Source organism: Sminthopsis crassicaudata, chromosome 3, assembly GCF_048593235.1.
Source record: "Sminthopsis crassicaudata isolate SCR6 chromosome 3, ASM4859323v1, whole genome shotgun sequence".
In the NCBI taxonomy this organism is placed as follows: domain Eukaryota; kingdom Metazoa; phylum Chordata; class Mammalia; order Dasyuromorphia; family Dasyuridae; genus Sminthopsis; species Sminthopsis crassicaudata.
The window spans coordinates 385,268,397-385,291,497 of record NC_133619.1 but is presented as its reverse complement, the minus strand read 5'-3'; the positions used below and the strand labels follow the sequence as shown (position 1 = coordinate 385,291,497).

Sequence of the window (23,101 nt, the reverse complement as noted above, 5' to 3'; positions counted from 1 at the left end):
GTGTTTGCTGGTTAAGGAAGTTTCTGAATTTTTTTATGTCCTCTTCACTATAGCAAATATTCATGCCATTTAAGTTGCAAATATCTTTATCATAGCCTGTTTTATACATCATGAACACTGCAAGATGAGATAACTGCAGATCTTATAAATAACATTTCTTAATGGCTCTGAATGCATGAAGAAACCAGCTTATTTATTCACTTTACTATGAGTCATTCTTTCATTTATCTTCAACTCTTTATGTTCTATAGTTCTATCTAAGGCTAGAATTTCAACGTGGATGCTGTTTACTTTCTCTTATAATGAATCAATTTATTGATCATAAATTAGGAGTACGAAATAAGCTTCAACATATTACTAGTTATATTTTGTTCATGTCAACCAACATAACAAGAACACTCATGATATGCAAACAGAGGCAGATCCTGTAATAAGAATGAAGAATAAGAGATAGATAGATTGACTATTCAACTGGTATGCAAGAAATATTTAAATATCTATGTATATTAAAACAACTAAGTGAAGACCTCCATTGCATTGAACAAATACTCTAAGGAGCAATAGTCTATAAAATAAGCACAAGAGTTGCACAAAATGAGATGATGAAGCTGTGTGGACAGGTAGGTTGGAAATTGGGGAAAGTAGTTACATTGAGAAAAATAAGAACCATTTCAAGCATATATTTAAAACCAAAATATTTAAATAAATAAAATATATATATATATATATATTATTTTTTTTTACCTTGTAGGAACACCAGCAGGCAAAATCTACTCCCCAGTCGTGTAAATGAAGTTCAACATTACCAACTGCATGGGCCAGATCAAAGCCAACAAAACAACCCTGGGGAAAAAATACAAGACACTCTTAATTTCCTTAATACGTAGGCAGAATGAGTATAGAATTCTTCAATACCTTTTGAAAATTTTCCATGCCATAAAATGGGTTAAACAATTTTTTTTTTTTAAATCTATACATTAGGATGCTTTAGTAGTTGGAAACTGTGCTAGTTGGAAGAAAATTAGTAAAGATGAGATAACCAAAACACCAAAGAAAAGTGCCTTGAAAAAAATAATTTTTTCTAATATATTAACCAATTATTTGTTAATGTATAGTGTTTTACCTGTAGTGTTTTGTTTTGCCAGTTAGATTATAAGCTACTTATCTAGCCATTCTGGAGAGCAATTTGGAACTATGCTCAAAAATTTATCAAACTATGCATGCCCTTTAACCCAGCAGTGTTGCTTTTGGGTTTGTATCCCAAAGAGATCTTAAGGGAGGGAAAGGGACCTGTATATGTAAGAATGTTTGTGGCAGCCCTCTTTGTGGTGGCCAGAAACTGGAAACTACGTGGATGCCCATCAATTGGAGAATGGCTGAATAAATTGAGGTATATGAATATTAGGGAATATTATTGTTCTATAAGAAATGACCAACAGGATGATTTCAGAAAGGCCTGGAGAGAATTATATGAACTGATGCTGAGTGAAATAAGCAGGACCAGGAGATCATTATATACTTCAACAACAATACTAGATGGATGATCAATTCTGATGGGCGTGGCCCTCTCCAACAATGAGATGAACCAAATCAGTTCCAATAGAGCAGTAATGAACTGAACCAGCTACACCCAGAGAAAGAAATCTGGGAGATGAATATGAACCACTACATAGAATCCCCAATCCCTCTATTTTTGTCCTTCTGGAACCTTCCCCTCCAAAAGTGTGGGATTGCTGGATGGGACGTCTTCTCTTTGACTCAATCCCAACTGCTCTTCAGACTCAATGTTGCCTCTTTTTATCCTCCCAGAGAATGGGTTTGTGGGTATTCCAAAGGTACAAACTCCTTTAAAAAGTGTAAACTCCTTTAAAAGTGTAAACTCCTTTCAGAAGACTAAAGGTGTAAACTCCTTTTAAAGATGTGAACTAAAGGTGTGAATTGTGAGCTAGAGAGTTGCCAAGTACCAACTTACCATCTAGTAAGAACCTGACACACTTGCATTTTGGATTTCCTTCACAGGCTAATTGTACATTATTTCAAAGTCCGATTATTTTTGTACAGCAAAACAACTGTTTGGACATGTATACATATATTGTATTTAATTTATACTCTAACATATTTAACATGTATTGGTCAACCTGCCATCTGGGGGGGGGGGAAAGGAAGGGAAAAATTAGAACAAACGGTTTGGCAATTGTCAGTGTTGTAAACTTACCCATGCATATATCTGGTAAATAAAAGCTATTAAAATAAAATTTAAAAAAAAGATTATAAGCTACTTGAGGACAGGAGCTTTATCTCATACTTCTCTGTTACCTTCCACAGATTTTTAGTTAGTTTTGAAAGAACAGAAGGTACTTAATAATTGATTAATCACATGGCCTACTGGGGAAAAGATACTAAAAATGACTCCTAGTTCTTACTAAAGCACTTGCATTGAACTTTTGTTAAATCACTTAGGCTCTTCAGCTTCAATTTCCTCTGCTATAAAATGGGAAGAACAATTTCTCTTTTGTCTGCTTTACATTTGCTGAAAGGATCAAATTACTAAATCTAAGTATAAACACTTTATAAATTATAAAACATAAGGCATTTCTATCTAAATAACTGAGGTATATTGTTTTCAAAGAGAAAGTTTGTATCAAAATTTTATTTAATATTCTACATCTGTTATGCAAATATGTGTGAATCAAAAAACATATTAAGCTATGCTTTTACTTTATGAGGTCAGAAAGATGAAAATCTAAATTTCTAAAATATAATTTATTGGAATGATACTTTGAATTATGTAAACTATGACTATATCCTGTGTATAGTTATTTATTTTTTCACCCTCATTGAAATATAAGCTCTTTGAACATAGGAACTCTGTGTCTTTCTTTCTATCTCTATTACTTAGGAAAATTCCTGAACATAGTAAATGATTAATATATACTGACTGATTAGTAGAGAAAGATTACATTTACAAATATTCAATTTTTATTTAACTTCAAAGAATACTATTCTTTTAAAAATTTAAATATACCACTTATTATCAATCAAAAACCTTTTCTAAAATGTCAAAATATATACATTAAAAATTGTATTAATGATAGAAAACTGATTATATTTTTTCATTGTTATTATTAATCATTTATGGGCAACTGTTCTTTGGGGAATAAAAATATATCCACTCTATTATTTAAGTCGCTAGCTTTGTAGCATCATATTTTCTGTGACATTCATTAACACATGTATGCAATGTATTATAAGATGCATACAACTTTTCTTCCTGAATGAATAATTATGAATACATACCCTAATTAAACTTTGATTAATCTGATACAAAAAAAAAAGGTTCCCATGCTGTAGTTACAAGAGTCATGAATTGGGATTCAGGATGCTTAATATCAAAGCCCAGTTACTGACTTACTTGGTTCAGTAACTTGTCCCTGGACCTTACTTTTCTCATCAGTCAAACAAAGGGGCTAAACTTAATAAGGTATAAATGCCTTTTCAGTTTTTCTTCCTTTAAGTCTGAGACAGGTTTGATTCTTACTTTTTCTATCAAAGATAATGATCTCCAAATATGAGAGCATGGAACAAAAAAGAAGTGAATTAAAAGACAAGATAAAGATTTAGTAAAGTAACTTAACTTTCATTGAATTAAAAATCAACTGGCCTGAAGAAAGTATATCATAAGAAACTACTAAAAGTGAGGACTCAATTTTATTTGCTTTTCCCTAAATAAAAAAGAAGCCACTGGGAGGCAGTATTTGATTTACTAAGGAAAAAAACTACAAATTGAATATGCTCCTTCTACAGGTGATAGATTCTCCAGGCCTAATGAAGTTCAGGCAGAGGTTATATGTCTGCTCCTTATGGGTACTGTAGAAGGGATTCACACCTGAGATATGAGTTCGACTACATGGCTTCTCAGACATCTTCATACTCTGAAATTCTATAATTTTATAAGAACATGGCCAATGAAACTTAAACAGATTAAATGAAACATCAATAGACTATTCACAAAAATTTCACTAGATGGCAGCATTTAAAATGTTTTTCAAATGAATAGTTTACATGAACCACTTTAGAAAAGTAGTTTGTTAGTGTGGAGGAAAATGATAACCTCTTTCCTACATAGAGTTCATTATATAATATTTTTATAATTTATAAAAGAAACTAGAGTCACTTTACATATTATATAATGTGATTAAATTGAACATTTTAAAAAGCTATGATTTCTAAATTATTATCACTAACACAAGAAATTTCAAGGAAGTTCTCCTGATTATCCACTAGTTTTTATCACTATCAACACTTATTTTACAACCCAAATGTGTACATCTCAGCTTTTCCTACTGAAATATAAATTCCTATTAATATTATTGCGTTTTCTGTCAACCTATAAAAACCTAAAAAAGTAGTTAGTATTCAAAGAGTTTATTTTCTTGCTATCCTTGATATAAAATGTGATATCTACAAACAAGAATTCATCATTATCCATCACATTCAATTTAAATTAGTTCCCTGTATCCATTGTAGCTGCCTCTTATTAAAATTCCCAAACTTTTAAATATATGTTTTATTTCCCTTCAGTACTAATATTATACACTGTTATGTCAGTACATAATTGTGGCCTACATTAGAAGTCCTAAATACTGGGCTATAACCATAGTCCCCTCACCAAATCATTAATTAAATGATTTCTTCTTTTTTCACTCACTCAAAAATTTTGTCTAGAATAGGAAAAGAAGCAATTCTATGCGTGTGACATCCTGAAAACTTTTTACTATTTTTTTTTCCAAGTATAAAAAAACATTTTTTATTAAAATGAATGGTAGTATCACCCTGGCCATGCCATTTAATCTCTGCCTGAGTTTCCTTATCTGTAAAATCAGGATATAAATGGCATTTATCTCCCAGGTAAATGATCAAATGAAATAATGATTGTGTTTAGTATTGCCTGGCACAGGTAAGCACTATATAAATGCTAGTATTAGCATCCTCATCATCTCCATCCTAGACCTAGACTACAGTGTACCAAAAGAATTGTTTTAAATATAACTATATTTAATGTCATGTTTGTCAGACTTCCTTCATGTACAATATTATGAATACATGTGTAAATATAAATAAAACAGGAAGGATGTGAAATTTTTTAAAGTGATGGATTTTTCAACTGGAAATTGTAGGTCTTGTAGAGGCAGAACAGATGACTACTGGTAGGGGTGATTTGGGTAGACTTCTACCTAAGGCAGAGAGTGGAACATTTGACTCTTCACTATCCCTTCTATTTTATGATTTAAAAAAAAATAATCCACAAATAAATTAGCTATTCAATTTTTAAAGGTATCTAGCAAAGGAGATTTGATAATCTCTTAGACTAGCTCAAAGTTTAGCAGTGCTCATTATCAATTTGATCTAATTTAACATTCATTAAACATATATTTGTGCAGAATCTTCTACTCAATATTAAGAATCTATGAAATAAATATAAGGTTTCAAAATTTCCCTTTTTTTCTTATATGTATAGGTATGGAATAATTCTTTGTAAATTTAACTAGTAGTCTTATGAATGCATTTACTGGCTTATACTTGAAAATTAAGATGGGTCATATGGCTTGATAAATATAATAAAATGAGATGAGTTTGCTAAATTCTATGCTTAACTTCACTAGTATTTTGATAATGAAATTTTTGGGACTTATTTTGGGTGCATGTGAGACAAAATTAATATCATCTTAGAAAAAAGCCACAGATTCAGGGTAGGCAAAAAATGAAAAAGAACTGAAAGGGTACATATTAAAGGAATCAATAAGTATTGGGTGTTTCTGTATCCTTCAAAACTAACATAAGTAGGCCAAATTTTGCTGTTTCATCTTTTGCCTGAAACAGTTGTTAGTTCTCTCTTTCACTCTTATTTTAGAGTAAGAATGAAAAACAAAACAAAACAAAATAACCAAATAATGCTATTAATCCTCTCATAGCCTACCCCACAAGTTATTTGTCCAAGATCATATAGGTTTAAGTAAAAAACTCACTTTCAAATACAGTCAAAGCTAAGTCCAAATCTAGCACTCTGTTCATAATGTTTTTGTAACAAAGAGTCTCTTGAAAAAAATATAAAAGGAAGAAAGGGGAGAATTTCAGCAAAATTAATAACATATGCAACATTCTATACACCTAGATCCACACCTATACAAGAAGGGATTTGTATTTTCTCCTTACTTCTTTGGAACCTTGATTGATCAATATTAATTATAGAGTTTAGTTTCTTCTGTTGTTGTTTAGAGATACAATGCTATACAGATGTATATAGTGATTGTGCTATGGATATTTTGCTTATTTCACTTAGTATTAGTTTATCTAGTTATTTGTTTTAACATATTTGCTTCATATGCCACAGCAATATTATGTTACATTTATGTGCCATATTTTATTTATTCATTTCCCAATTGATAAGGCATTTACTCTTTAGGAATTTCATGTGTCGGTGAGAGAAGTCCACACCACAAAAGACTAGAATATAATCACCTGATGATGGTGTAGAATAACTACAGAGCTGAGTCTATGTCTTGATCCTTTTATAAAGTGCAAACACCTCTCAAATTGAGTCAAGAAAGGAACTATATAATTGACTATAAAAGTAAATTATTTATAATTCCACATATTTTCTATAGCTAAACTATAAGATGCTTTCTGAGATGCTTTTGGAAGATCTCCTCTCATCTTCTTGGGGAAAAGAAAGGAATATCTCTCTTTTCTTTTCCAAATGTCAGATTTGGAAAGGACTCCTAGACCAGGAGGTCTTCAAAGTATCATTCAAACCAAATCTGTCTCTTAGCTTGTTGATTTTGTATGACTTAGTAACCTTATGAATGCATTTTACTGGCTTATACTTGAAAATTAAGATGGGTCACATGGCTTGATAAATATAATAAAATGGTTTTTGCATTTTAAATAAATTTTTATTTTATATAAAATGTAAAAACAAAACAAAACATAAAACCTAACAATCTATTCTTACCTCATAGATTATATAAAAATAGGCAGCAGGACAGATTTGGACCTGGGACATAGTTTGCCTAACTCTATTCTAGACCATAATAGATGTGTGCAAAAAAATACATTCTTGGTAGATGTATATAGAGATAGACATTATTGCTTTATGGAGGAAGTAGCTTTAAGAAAGTTGATCCTTTATAATTGAAAATCAAGCTGTTAACTGAAAACCCCAAATAAGGACTTTATAAAGAGACGTCAGGAATTGTGAGCTAACTTTGTTATATATACACATGTGTGTACATATATATACACACATATATACAATATATATATATATATCCTACACATGTTCCTCACTATCATTATACTCTTAAGTTTCAGCTCAATCTTCCTAAGGATGCTAGACATAATTGTAGAACAGTGAGATATGGATTTATGGAAAGAGGCAGGTTTTGTAATAACGCCATTTGATTATATACCTCTGATAAGAGCTGAGGGCATTGGCTGATTATTAATTGGAAGCACACTGGTGGGGCTGATAAGCTACAATAGGTGGAATAGCTAACTACAGTGTTATCTCTGGAAAGATGGCAACCATCCTTTGGGAAATTAACCTTAACAGGTTGGGAATATATTCCAGGAGTATTACTCATGAATGACATAGTAACATCCACAAGAATTCAAGAGAAAGGAGAAATCCTATTGTGAATGTATGGAAGGATATAGATCAGAGCTGCCCAGAATGGGCAAACATGAATGGATCACAGTATATATCACTGGAAGGAATACTGATAATAAAATCATAGATACATTAGAATACTGGAGTGAAAATAGGCCAAGTTTTATTAATACTCAGCAAAATCAACTTGTTTTGGTTTTGCTTTAGAGTTGAGTTAATTTTTTTTTAATTTAACTAGAGTCAAATGTAATTCTTAAAATATAAACATCTAAGTTAAATAATAGCCAAGGTTAATTTTGACAAACTTAGTATACTTGGATTCCTTCAAGTTACAACTAAGAGTGCCATCTGATCTTCCCTTGTTATCAGTATAGTCTTCCTTAAGTTATATTTTAATTGTCTATGTTTTTAGATGATATAGCTCCTGCCTTTATTTCTTTGTTTTTTTGCTGCATTCTTGACTTCCACATTTGAAAGATCAGATTTGTGATTGCATTAGTGTGGGAGTAACTCTTAGCAAAGAATTCTTCTGTAACTTGTAGCTTTAAAGAGTTGCCAAAGGGCATTGAGAGTTTAAATCACTTGTCCATTGTCACACGGATAATATAGACAGGAGGCAAAACTTGAAACTTTTCATTACACCAAGCTGCACATGGTTTTGCACACAACAGTAACTTAATAAATGTCTAACTGAATTAAAATAAGCATTAGTGAATATTGCAATAATAGTTTACCTCAAACTTCCAGCTCAAAAGACATTGCAACTAGAGAACCCATTTCCAGGTTGAGCTTTGACTAATTTGACAGATAAAAAAAATCAAGCTTAACAATAGTGCTTGATAAGATGACACAAAGTAATGATAAGAATCACAAAATACAATCCTGAATCCTACTGCTATGAGACAAAGAAGAAAAATAACATTTAATTAAAGAAAATGAAACTTGGCAGTTCCATGTGCTATATTTAGGAGCAAAAGACTGTTAGGAAGTTCATATATATTGCCTAAAAATGTGCAATTTTTGAACTACATGTCCCTTCTAACTCTCAACTTGTGATCTTTTAATATAGACATATCACATTCCAGCTAATACATTAGCATTTTTAATACAACTACCTTTAAAGAGGTAGAAAGATGTATCTTACCAAATAGAGACAGGTATTATCCAGAGCAACATCTTTAACAAGAAAAAAATCTTATCCCTTATCCATAATCTTCCTCTCTCCTTACTTACTCTATTTACTAACTGTATGAACATGGAGGAATAATTTAAAATTCCTGGACCTCAGCTTTGTATCTTAAAAAAAACAAAAACAAAAAAAAAAAAAAAAAAAAAAAAAAAACAGAATTGGTTTAAACTAAATGGCTTCTGATATTCCTTTTCACTTTACATCAAAGATCCTATGATCTATTCAAACCAGACCTTTCACTCTGCGAACTCAAATATCTCTTCCTACATAGTTTGTTAAGATGCCCAAAGGGTATGAGTTTTTAACCTATGAAGTTCTATATCTAGATTACAGCACAAAAGCTTTATTGCATTAGTTATGGAAAAGATGTTAGCATTTTAAATTAGCTTGAAGTTTTTGACATGTATCTGACTACAGGTGATGGCATTATATAGAAAAATCGGTGAATCACCTTTATTGGAATTATATTCTAGCTATCAAATATAGTGAGACTGACTGAAAAATTATTTGATATAAATTCAATGAATTGACTTAACTATAGTAATGGAATTTTCCAGAGGGCAGAAGGAGGAATATTTCAGACTTTCAGCAGGATGGTTTTGCTAGTAGATGAATTCTAAATCTATAAAACTATAAAAGAACTTTTTTGGCAATAAGCAACACAGGAATTTTTAATTAAATCATAAATGAGGCAAGTTCTCCTAGTTGTTCAGGACAAAAAAAAAAGATGAAAGAACAAGCCAAAAAAAGTATTTATATGTGCTACTTCTTGTCCCTATATAAATTTCTATGGATTAATGACACAGGTATATACCAAGGCCTTCCTTAATTTTAGTGTTAACATTTAATGTCTAAATTAAGAACACATTAAATTTATGTATTTCATAATACATTATAGTTATCCATCAAATTACTTTGAATTCCTAATCAGAATTTGGTAAAAGTGTAAAATTCATTTTCATTCATTTCAGGAATTGAATATGTTTTAAACAGATTTTAATCTCAACCTTAATAGGGTTCAGATACAATTTGATTATTACCATTAATTGGTAATAAACCATATTGGTTGTTGAAATACTTTGGTTCAGCTTTAGTTGCTCTGCTTAAAGTGGGAAAATTAGGGGTATATGTGATAAGAAAAGGACATATATTCAGAAAGATGTAAATTCATAACTTTCCTTAGACCCTTACAATTTATGTGTTCCTTATAAGTCACTTAAGCTTTCTCACCTTCAGTTTCATCATCTATAAAATGGGAATAATAGCACCTCTAATATAGGGATGTGAAAATCAGATCAAATGCAATAAATAAATGAATGTTAGGCATTATTATTATCTAGCCATGGGATGCAGGAATGAATAATAGATAAAGGAGTAGCCTCTTTGTATGGAAGACTTGAGTTTAAATCCTACCATTTGAGTAATACTAAATGCATAAGCATAGACAAATCATTTATCTTCTCAGTGCCCTCTGCAACTCTCTAAGATTATGAATTGCTGATGAGTTACTTATTTAAATACTTTAGATACAAACTGTAGCTTTACTTACCATTTCTACTCTAAACATTTTACAGAAAATGAATACTAAGGATGTTGTTTTCTCTTTGCATGCATATACATAAAGAAATACTAAGCTGCCAAATGGTTAGCAATTCAACTGTCATACTGTAAATTTATAACCAATTTAGCGACAGTATAACTTCTTGAATTTCTTATAACAGATAAAGGGTGTATTAACAAGATGGTTAAAGTCCTTTCATTTTTGTACATACGATTTTATGTCTAAATTAAGAAAATATTATCTTTATTTAATTATTTATTACATTTGAAAGATAACTACCAAACTATCTTCTGATGTTTACAAAATTTAATTGACTCTTCTTTTTTTAGGTACCCAAGGCAAACATTCAAATAAAAAGAGACCCTGAAATATATTCAATAGCAAATTTTTAAAATGCTACCAAAAAAGTTGCAGAATTGTCAAATCAAAGGCAGTCATATCTAGTAGGTGATAATACTTAGCATTCTTTGCAGCTCCTATTCCCTTTCAGTGGCATACAAATGATTCACTCCTATTGGGAACTCACCTGTCTTGCTAATTATAGGCAAAATTCTGTGATAGCAACTGCTAGTAAGGGACAGAGGCAATAGATCATGGCTAAAATGTGTGAATATATTCAATTTTTGAAAAGATTATTATGATTTTGGGGACAACTTATGAAGAGCTGTTTTCTTATTTTCTATTAAGCACACTTCTAAAAAAATTTTCACCATGTAAATAACAAAATATATTTCACTATAAGTGAAAGATTTTTGCAACATTCAGTGCAAAAATCAAACAAACAAAAAACCCATGGGAATGGTTCCCATATACCTTTGCTTGTCCAGCTTTTGTAATAGCAGGTATATCAAACAGTTGCCCAGTATAGAACTGCACTCCACTGAACAAGATCACAGCAATAGAGTCTCCTTCCTTTTCAATTACTTCAAAGATATCTTCTATTCTCAAGGTGTCCTCTCCCTAAAACAAAATGAGCATATCAACTTTAGCAATAATGAAGCTATCATTTCTTATTTCATAATCTATATTTTGTTGTAATCTAGGTACTTACATAAGAAGATCAAAAGTCAACCAAGCTACAGAAATTTAGCCAATACCACAAAATAACATGAAATATCAACATGTACAATCATTCATGTTTTATTCAGCCTAGTAAGGTTTTTCTTTGGTCTCTTCCTCCCCAAGAAAAAGGAATATTGTAAATTATGCCATTACTTGTAGACTAAAGTTAATGAAAACTCTGAATAAAACTGATTAGGTGGTGCAAAAACTTGAACTGAATTTAAGGGTGAACATCTTAGTCATACTGATGTCTTTATCACAACTACAGAGATTTTTTTGCTCACAAACTGTCTTCAGCCTGATCTTTGGAAGTTATAAGTTTATCAATTATTATCAATAAGATGGCTGTAATTATGTAATTTATGAAAATTTAAAACAAAATCTTAATCTTATAAAACTGTAGGAATAAATCAATCCAAAGTTTAATGGAAAATAGCAGATATGAAAATGCTTAATTCATCTAATCATAATTCACAATGTCTTCAACAAATTTTTTAAAAAGCATAGTATTTTTTTGACTTGGTCTAGATCAGATTTCCAAAAAATGAATCACAGATCTTTGATAATTTATGAAGAACCATTATATCTCTATAGTTTGTCTCTTGGTTATAAAGCTTGTATTATGAGAATCTGCACACTTCCATTTTTCTATGGATTATTACATGAGGAAGCATATATGTGGTACGATTTTATCTTTCTGGAGAATTCCTGATGTAATTCTTTCCCTGAGATCATGTGATCTGTTCACAGTCATGGGTGAACAGATGGGTCCACGTCTCTCTGACTCTAAAACTTGCACTCTACCCATTATTCAACACTATCTCTATTGTATATATCAAAAAATGGTCAAACAATGATCAATGTCATTTCATTGAATTCATTTTCATTGAAAATTTGTCAAAAACAATGTTAAAATCCATGTCAACACTCGTGTATTATTTTTATGATATTAAACAAGAATGAATAAAACAGGCTTTTCTTTGAGTCAGGCTCCAAAATATGGGAAAATTTTAGAAATTTTAGAAGAAAATGACTACTCATCCAGACAAAATGGCACATAACTTGGTTATTTAACTATACTAAGTTTTTTGTTTATTTTATTTATTTTTTTTAAATTCACCTTGGGTCACATTACCAACCCACAACAGCAAGACTTGTATTTGTTTTCAAAAATCATTACATAGTGTGTGTGTTGTAGCAATAGGATAATTTAAAAATAAAAATTGTAGGGCTTGATTTTAAAAGAACCTTTTAAAGCATTTTAAAGCATGACCATATAAATAGACTACAGTAAAGAGACAGACCAGATGTTTAGATGGTAAAAAAAATTGATCTTATTTATATATGACTTATTTCTGTCAAAAGACAAGGTTAGCAGATGTAGAAGATTGAAAAGTATTTTGTTTTCCCAATAACAAGAATCAGGAATATAATTTGTTAGAAGAAAAAATAGGGCTAATAATTACTAATCTCAAACAACATAAATCAAGAAAGAAATCAACATTATATGTCAGTCATATTAGCACTCTTTTAGATACATCTCTACATATATGTAACTGCATTATATGTGTGTATGCTGATAAGTATATGTTTGTGTGTATATAGATATACATATCTGTGGGAGGGGATGAACATATATATGCGTGTGTGTGGATATAGATAGAAAGATAGATAGATAGATAGATAGATAGATAGATAGATAGATAGATATAGCTATAGATCTGTACTTAACTGTAACTTACTTGGGGGAGGTGAGTCGATAAAAGGAGAAAAAAGAATAAAGTAAAATCTATACAACAAAGGACAAAAAAATAACCTACAAGGAAGCAAAGGAAAGATGGATAGTCATGAATATAATGTCTTCTATTATTATACATTTTCTTGAAATGGAAATTTATTGTTACATATTTTGAATCTTCCCTCATGTTCTGCTGGGCACATGACGATGTTTTGTCTTGCTTTTTTTTTTTTTTCTTTTTCTATTTTTAAGATTATTTTTGTATTTAATTTTAAAGTTTAAAAAATGTTTTTAATAGTTTGCTTTTAAATGTAAGATGTAAGAGGAGTGACAACTAAGCTGCATATAATGACTGAAAATTGCAAGGCTTCACACCCTATATGTCTCAATTTCTTCAACTGCAAAATAGGAAAAATTAATAGCACCTATTTTGCAGGATTACTGTGAAGATCAAATGTGATATTTGTAAAATGCTTAGTAAAATAACTGGCACATAGCAGACCCTTAATAAATGTTCATTCTTCTTCCCCCCTTTCCATAGCATACATCATAACCAGTATTTAGAATTCTAAGTCTTGCATATAATTGACCACTCTCTTTATGATGTTAAATACGCTAGTGATATCGATAGATTAATATTTAGACCATACTACTGAATGCTTTTAAATAGTAAGTTTAAAAGTCATTAGTTCCAATTTTCTATTTAAAGGAACATTCTAAATAATAATATTACAGGATAATTTTATTTCTTTTTAAGTCCTATTAATCTAAAATAAAGGAATAATGAAAAATCAATTAAGTTATAAAATACCTATAATAAGTTTTAAACAGAAGAATTATAAATATTCCTTTCTTTCTTACACACCTGTCTTGGTTTTATCATCAGCATACTTTTTTCCACATCTAGTCCACGAAGTCGCAGTTGTGACTCAATTGCATACTGGGAGGAAAAGAAGGATGACTAATTAAATTGAAGCCAACATGAATAAACAAGAGAAAACAATGATTTTGAGAATAAATTGCCAACTAAATCCACATAGCTTTGTAGATCTCAATGATCTCTTAAAAATTCTAAAGCTAGATGTTTTAATGAATAAAAAGTAATACTTTGACTTAGTAATGTCTAGGCTTAAATGCTACCTTTGGCATTTAATAGATGTCAAGAAATCATTTAACATTTCTGAGCCCTATTTTCCTTATCTGCAAAATGAGAATAATAATACCGGCACTATTCACTTTACATCATTGTTATGAAGCTCAAATGAATGATATAATAGATTATTTAATATACTTTAAAATAATAATATCATAAATGCCAAAAAAAAAAATTCAGTTTGATCATAGTGAAGACTATGGAAAGAACTCTGAGTCTCAATTTCCTCATCTGTAAAATAGAAGTCATTATTGTACTACCTCTTGATAAAGAAAGAATTCTAAATGTGAGGAATATGTAGTGCAAAGAGCACTGGACTGATAGTCAAAAGACCTCAGTTTTGATCTTGACCTTACCCATAATCAGGTATGTAAAGGTATTAAGTGGAGTAGTTGGTCTGGGGTATAGAATCTAAATTATGTAGATCTATTTGAAAAAAGAAATTAAGAAAAAAAAACAGCCTCTCCCTTTGAGCAGAAGATATTGCATCACATTTCTTTCTTATTTTTGGCAAGGCAATTGTAGTTAAGTGACTTGTCCAGAGTCACATAGCTGGTGAGTGTTAAGTGTCAGAGGTTGAATTTAAACTCAGGTTCTCCTGCACTTTATCCTATTTCACAGAAAAAAGAAAAAAAAAAATCAGTTCTTTTATTACTAGTTTCCTCTCATCATTAATCCTTTACTTCTTGCATGTTTATGAGAATTTTGGAGATTATGATGATTATTGTCAACACCAACCCTTCTACTTATGAGCTTATTTATCTTAGACCATTCTCCTCTGGTAATCCATCCATTGGATAATTTTCTCTCTTATCCTATTTTTAACCTTTCCTTTTTCAAAATTCCCTCTCTGCTTTTTACAAATTTGTCCAGATGTCCCTCCCCATTGGTAAAATATTTTGACCCTACCAGCCTCTCAAGTTATTGTTTTCTATTTCTCTTTTCCCTCTACTAGTCAAATTACTAACAAAGACAGTCTTCAATCACCTACTGTTCAACTCTCCCTCACTTTTCTTCTCCTTTTTTTCTTTTTCTCTCTCCTCTTCCTTCTTATATAAAAAAAAAACACAGCGTAGTACTGACCACATAGTATATGCTATATAAATGCTTGGGTTTTTTTCCTTTTTCCACTTCTTTATTCTATATATCTTTTATTTACTATATATAATATATATGCCCTTGGGAATATCATCTCCCTAATGCAAGAACTGTTAATATGTTTGTATCTTCAGAAGCTGGCACAATGCCCAACATAAAGAGGCATTCTCAAAAAAGAGTTACTGTTAGAATAATTGATATAAGAACAGTCTATACCAAGAATAATATATTTTAAAAGAAAATGTCCCTCTGAAATAAAATTTATTTAATAGATAAATTATTCATTAGAAATAATTGGATGATAACAAATAATTGAATCCTTTCATGTCATGTCATAGGATTTGCATATAATTTTCTTAATAATGTTAGTAATTGACATTTGTGTAGTGCTTTAAAGTTTGCAAAGCTTTTTACTTACATTATTTAATTTGAGCTTACAATAACCCTGTAAGAAGAGTATACAAAGGCACTCTTATGTCTCAACTACTTTGTCAGAATCACTAAGTATAACAAGATATACTTATTATAATCCCTTGTGTTTCCCCACTCCTATTTGAGAACTTTAAAAAAAAAAAAGGTAACAGTTACCATGTTGTAGGAGAGATGCCCTGGCTGGAAATGGTTGGGATAAACTCTTCTAGAAGCTTGCATCCCTAATGCATCCAACCTGAGGACTAAAATCACTGTCCCTAAGAGTATAGTTATAAATTTGGTAGCTATAACAATAATAGTAGTAGAAAATCCATTGAGAGCTATAAGGTTTAAGAAATGTTTTATATGCCTTATCTAAGAGGCAATATGACGTGATGGATAAAGTATAAGCCCTTAGGTAGGGCTTATACTTGTGCTTCACACACTTAATAGTTTTAGAACCATGACCAAATCACTTAACAGAACTTGTTTTCTCATTTGTAAAATAAATGATAATAATATTTATACTTCTGAACTCAAAGAACTATTGAGGAAAATGAGCTTTCTAAAACTTAGTATTTGCATAAGGGAGAGTAATTATCCCATGATATTTATGCAACCTTATATGAAAGAACAATATGATAATTATGATAGAACAGACACTTGATTACCTGAAATAGTCTTTGAGGTTAAGTGACTTGCTTATCATTACTTAAATGACTACTGATTCAGGGGCAATGTAGGAAATCAAGTATTTCCTAACTTTTCAAAGAGAAAGCTAAATATACAAAATAGTTAATTCAGATTTATAACATAAATGATATAAAAGCAGAAATCAAGCATGTTGAATGATAAAAATAAAATTTACTTCATATCAGGGTTGAAAAAAAAAACTTGGCATCTAATTTGTCTTATCTCTAAAGTACAAATATATTTACTTCTAAGAGTTGGGTAAATTGTCGGCAATAGCAGGAACATATCGTGAACTGTACTTCTAAAAATTAAGTTTAAAATTGTTTTTTTTTTTCCATAAAAAATAGAATAAAACATTATTCTCTAGCTATCTATGAAAAGACACATATCTGTTGTAAGAGGCTGAAGGGTTAAAAAAATAAGGTTCATGTTGATTTAACTTTATAAAATAAAACATCCACAATTAATAAAACATTTATAACTTCAGTTGTTGTAGGCCAACAGTTCATTCAATGTCTTTAAAAAGATTAATAAATCAATGTCCCTATTGAATCTTTCCTGCACTAAAATGTTTGACTTGAATAAAAGGAATAAAGCTACAATCTATAAAAAATGCCTAAATCAAAAGCATTTGACAGATCTTTTTTATTTTAAGGTTACTTGAAAAAGACTAGTGCATAAACATTCAAGACAGGAAAGTGATGTTCTCAAGAAAAAGGAAAAAGAATATAAATAAATATCTATATATATGTATGTATTTTAAAGTTTCTTACGTGGTCAGAAGGAAAAGCTTTGGCTTCCAGAAGAATTTTAAATCTTGTTGGCGTAGGCTTAAAAAATGATAACTGAAACAAAATAATTTTATTGGATAATATATTAATAACACTTGTAAATTCAATCACTTTACAACTTTTGTTTTATAATCTCTATACATTTTACAAACATAAATTAATTGAATTTAAGAATTAAAAATATGAGAATTTTACTGTTACTAATAAAATAGAAACATGAAAAAAAGTAGTTCATGCCAAAATATTATAATTTTTATTGAAATTTAATTGACATTGTCCATCCTCTGCACTGAATAGTAGAATTCTCCGGTTAAGGACTCTTTAACATCGTGTTTTTTTGTTTTTTTTGTTTTTTTAAATAAAGCTTTTTACAAGGTGACTACAAAGACAGGGAATTTCAAACTGCTCAATTTTTTTCCCTAGCCTCAGGGTTCTTTAACTGCTCATGGAGAGATAAAAGCCTAGATATCTCCTATGTCTCTTGCTCTCTCACTTTCCTACCTAACTTTATAGGTGGGAACTTTTTCACTCCTAATTTTCTCAGTCCTAAGACCTTTTGTTTTTAGCACATTCTCTATTTATGTGCCTATGTTTGTCTTTAACTCTGACAGACATGGGGTGCCCCTCCTAGAGCAGCAGGACTGCCTTGAGCACTGCTACTCATCAGAGGCTGAGTTTAATGCACAAATGACTACAGACCTCAGACTGTCCATCTCTGGCTGAGATGCTCCCCAACTGCAGAGATTCGAACAGGGAGGCTTGTGTGTCTCCCTGCATGAGGAGTGCTATTCGATGCTAATAATTCTGGGGTTATAAGGGAGAAACTGGTCCTTGCCACAAGTCCTTGCATTTTTCTAGTTTTAATCTGGTTTATTTGGCTTATTGTCCTGACTCAGTTTCCCTAATTATCCTGACTCAGCCTTGCCTCAGTTTCCCGCTTTTCAGTTCTGCAAAATCTTCCCAGCCTCTTTATCTATAGGAATACTTGATAAGCATAAAAGAACTTATGTTTTAGACTATCAGAATGCTTCTCCCATCTCAAGCTATCTGAAAGTCAGATACTGTCGTATCAAGATGCCTCTCCCATTTCTGAGGTGCCTCCCCCAATTATGTCATCTCTTTCTGGAGGTTCACTCCAGCTCTCAGTAGTCTGACTGCTCCTGCCTCAGTCTATTTCAGTCTTTCTGAGGTTTTGTTTTTCTTTTTTAAAAGCCCCACCCTTTGTATAGCGAGGTGAACAGCTAAATTTATCAGGACCTGATTGACACTGTTTGGAACTCAATGCTCCAGCTGGGTATTTTTTCCATTAAGACGTCATGGCAAAAAAAAAAAACTCCTGAGAACTTGACAAAAATTAAAAGGTTTTGCATATTTCTCTCTTGGGGATGCCCAAAGAGAATGAAAAGCTGTAGAATTGAGGTTTTGGGGGCCTATTACTTCTCTTAATGCAGAGACACACTTGGCTAGAAAAAAACGCCTCCACCTCATAATTTGAATACTGAATAGATTAGCTGAAAGGTATCCCATCTCCTTCCACCCACCTTGAAAGGAGCTTCCTTTGCATTTTAACACTTCTGCCCTCAGACAAAAGGCGACTAGTGAAATACACCCAACACACTTTTTCAAAGCAAAAAGAAAACTCAATGTTTCTTCCATTCAGCTATGCTTTTCTTTCAATACAAATCTCTCCCAGACTTAGGCCTATAGGAAATTGTCCAAGGAGACCCCAATCTCTGCCCTGAATTCGAGCAGGAGAAACTGCCTTCTCACCACCACAACGAACACCACAGGGGTTAACCTGGCCCCCCCAGCGTCCTGCTCCCTGGGAGGGATTTGGGGTCCAGCCCTGTTTCCCTTTTCTCCCAGGACAGTTTGAACACCTCAGAGGCTAGTAAATGGGTGCACAGCACTGATACTGTGCACTCCCTCTGACCCCTTCCACCCCTCTCTGTAAAGAATGAGGAGTAGGAGGAAAAGTTCAGGATCTTTGCTTATTTTTCTGGTAAGATTGAGGAACCAACTCCCTATTATTTTAAAGAAAAGCAGTACAGTTAAAACATTTCCAAGATCTTACACTGCATTCTTATCTCGATCTACAGCCCAGACAAGCGGGGATACGCCCATCCCCAGACCCTGCCTCACAAAAGAGCAGTGGTTCATTAAATCCACTAGAGTCCACACCCTTTAATCCTGATCTGGGAGAAATTAGCTTTCCTGGACTAGGGACTATATATAATCTTTTGCTCTTAGCATTTTCTCCTACTTCCCTTTAATAGTTAGATGGGCCATCAGCATTCTACAAGAAGCCCACAGAGGGGACCTGATTCGTTTTCTCATTCCTGAATGTCACCATCTCCACCCTGGATTACACCCCACTTTTAATCTGCTCCCAAGATCTATTTTCTCTAGGCTTCAAACTTTGGATTCTCAGCTGCCCTTCAGCCTGGAGAATATGGGACTACTGACTAGGGAACAACTGACAAACAGCCCTCAGATGCCCTGCTGCCATCTTCCACACCTCACGCCTCACCTTCTGGCATGAAACAGCAAGTCTCTATGACCCTTGTCAGCTCAAAGCAGTAAAGAGGAGATCATTGCCCCCTTTCCCAGATGCACTTGGAAGTGACTGCTTGAGGGGGGGAATGAAGAGGGGACCCCATTACTCTGAAGATCCTTGGAGAAAATCTTCAACCCTGCCTCAATGAGGGACACTGCTGCAAGTCTTCTTTTCCTTTAAATTAATTTAAATTTTAATTGCTTAAGGGAAGAAATGGTGAAGAAACCCCAAAGCTCTTAAAACCTCCTCAGACTCTGCCTCAGGGAAGGGACTCCACCCTAAACACAAACAATTTTCATCTTTGTTATCAGGCTCAGACCAGAAACCCATTGAATTCTATTCAAATTCTAACCCTGGCTGAAACTCAGCCTGAAACCAACCTGGGACTCCACCCATGAGCCCCTTCAGCTTGTCCAAAGCCACCTATTATAAAAGAGCCAAACTGGAGTTTGCAAAGGTCCCAAACATGGCAGCCATATGTCTGCCATGTCAAAGGATTCCTGCCCACTGGAACTACCCTGGCTCTTTCCCTCTTTACCTAACACCTTTTAACCTTACTTCTAAACCCCATAATAAACCTCTTTTATCAATCTAGGTTTTCAGGTCTGTAAATTCCTTTACAGGGGACTCTTGCACCACTAGTAGACTTCATTTAACTGTATCCTTGTGCTGAATCTAAAGGAGTTTACAGGGGAGCTCTGACTCCCTGTACCCCGAAGCTGACACTAGACCTCAAACCTAATTTCATTTAGGTACCCCTTATCTAGTTCTCATCACTCTGATCAATAGTTGTTTAGAGCCCCTTCTTATATGATAAGACATAATCTTAATTTTTTCATCTAAAAACTGTCTGTTCATATCCTTTGACCATTTATCAATAGCAGAATGGCTTGAGTTCTTATAAATTTTCCATATATTTTATAAATGAGGCTTTTATCAGAATCCTTAAATGTAAAAATGATTTCCCAATTTATTGCTTCCCTTCTGATCTTGTCTGCATTAGTTTTCTTTGTACAAAAACTTTCTAACTTAATATAATTAAAATTATGTACCTGGTGTTCAATTATGAGTTTCAGTTCTTTGGACACAAATTCCTTCCTTCTCCACAGATCTAAGATTTAGACTATCCTTTGGTCTTCTAATTTGCTTATAATAATCACTCTTTATGTCTAAATCATGAACTCATTTAGATCTTATCTTGGTATGTGGTAACATCATGTTCTACAAAAGTAACTTTGAATAAATTTCTTTATTTTTAGTTTGCCAGCTTCATTAAACTGCATGATGTTTTTGTTTGATTGGTTTTGGGTTTTGCTTCTCTGCCTTCAGCTTATTTTCAGGCTTCTTTGAAATTCCTTTAGATCTTGTCATTGTCATTTATTATCCCTTGAATCATAATCAGCCTTTCTTTACAATGTGTATCCTCTGGAGGAATAACTTCTATGAAGACTAGGATTATTTACATTACAGTCATTTTTCCTCAGTGACACTAACCTTTTATTTATTTTTATTTATTTTATTAAAACAATAACAAAAATAATACTAAAATGTTACTGAATTCCTATTAATTACAATGACCAACTGTGGTTTCAGAAGAAGAGGAAGCTCTTGCCTTTCTTCTAAGTAGAGAGATGTGGGAGCAGGATGATATATATGCTTGCCAGATTGAGTTGCTTTATTCATTGGGCTTTACATAAAAATTACACATAAATACACACACACACACACACACACACACACATATATATAATTACAAAGAAAAAATATTGTTATAGTATGTTGGAAATGATTCTGAAGTTTAAAAGTCACAGGTAAAAGTTAATTAAAGTACTAAAAATTTAGAAAATTTTTCATTTTGAAAACTTAAAAATTTTAATTTTTTTAAAGTTTATCAAATGTGTGTAAAGGTGCACACAAAAATACTTAGATTCTATGGTAAAAACTTTCAGAAATGTGAAACTACTGATAAGATCCCAAATCAAAAATATTTATAAATATTTTGGATATTAAAGTATCAGATTTCCTTCATTATCTTTTCATTCATTTCTTTCTCTTCATGCTTAAAAATGAAAACTCCCAAAATACCAAATTCATGATACTTGATTTGTGGTATTGTTGATAGAAGATTATATTTAGAGAAGAATTTCTGGGATAGAAAAGATCAGTGTCTCTTATAATTTTTTTTTTTTTTTTTTTTTAGTGTCTCTTATAATTTAAACAAAATTTGGTTTTGTGTATTCTTTAAGAGCAGTTTCTCTTGCTGTTTCTATAGCTCTTATTCCTTATGCTCTAAATAAAAATTGATCTTGATCTCAAGGCCCTTAGAAGCTTATGATTATGAAAAAGGCATTATATCGTGATCTAGCATTTTCTAGCAAAGATTGAAAATAATCTAGCAACTTATTAAAAATAAATACACCACCACAAGTTCATGAATTAAAGATAAAGAAACATCAGATTCGGGAACCAAAAATGTATTTAAAGATTGTTGGGAAAGCAAACTTACCAGTAGGAGATGCAAATTAACTGTCAGACCATTCATTAGGGCTATTTCATCCTTATGAGCTCCTATAAAGTAAACAAACATTATATCAGATTTTTCTTTTGATCCTTCATAAGCTCTATTAGAGCAGGTGGAAAAAGAGAATACATAAAATTCAGTCACTCTTTCTTAATGGCCTTGAAGGCAAGCACATATTTTTGAGGGTTGCCACAATGAAATAGAAGCTTACACTGTTGCCTCACTCACCATCCAGACACACACACAAAGACACAGATGCACTTAGTTTTTTTCAGTTTTGATGCAGCAAATAAAAACAAGACAATAAAGTATTTTCTCATTCCTGTAAACTAACAACTGATTTATTCATACTATTACATTCTTAGCCAAATTCCCAAACAGTACATTTTTGTGTTAAGTATGCCTCTAAAATATGGCTAAAAAGATATTACAACTAATCACATTTTTATACTAGTGGTAGTAATGTCTCCCTAAAATGCATCTTTAATAAAAGAAGACTTCTTTGCATAACATAATTCTCCATTATTATATTGAAATACATAACAGTTTACAAGATAAAATAGCTAGAATACAAAAGCTTTCATTTTATCCATTCACACAGAGATATATATAGATGTATACCAGCCAACAAGGGAAAAGTGTAATCTATATCTCCAAC

The 23,101-nt window shown here is 31.9% G+C and overlaps 1 protein-coding gene across 2 annotated transcripts in view; it reads right to left on the bottom strand.

Annotated features, from left to right (window-relative positions):
* Positions 1-23,101, bottom strand: part of KYNU (kynureninase) — a 124,890-nt gene that overhangs the window by 50,743 nt on the left and 51,046 nt on the right. For both annotated transcript variants that reach the window (XM_074302011.1, XM_074302012.1), the window contains exons 5-9: positions 22,429-22,490; positions 17,348-17,419; positions 14,085-14,159; positions 11,233-11,379; positions 745-843 (exon numbers count right to left, since the gene is read on the bottom strand). In XM_074302011.1, coding sequence (XP_074158112.1) covers positions 745-843; positions 11,233-11,379; positions 14,085-14,159; positions 17,348-17,419; positions 22,429-22,490 — 455 coding nt within the window. The remainder of the gene's footprint in view (positions 1-744; positions 844-11,232; positions 11,380-14,084; positions 14,160-17,347; positions 17,420-22,428; positions 22,491-23,101) is intronic.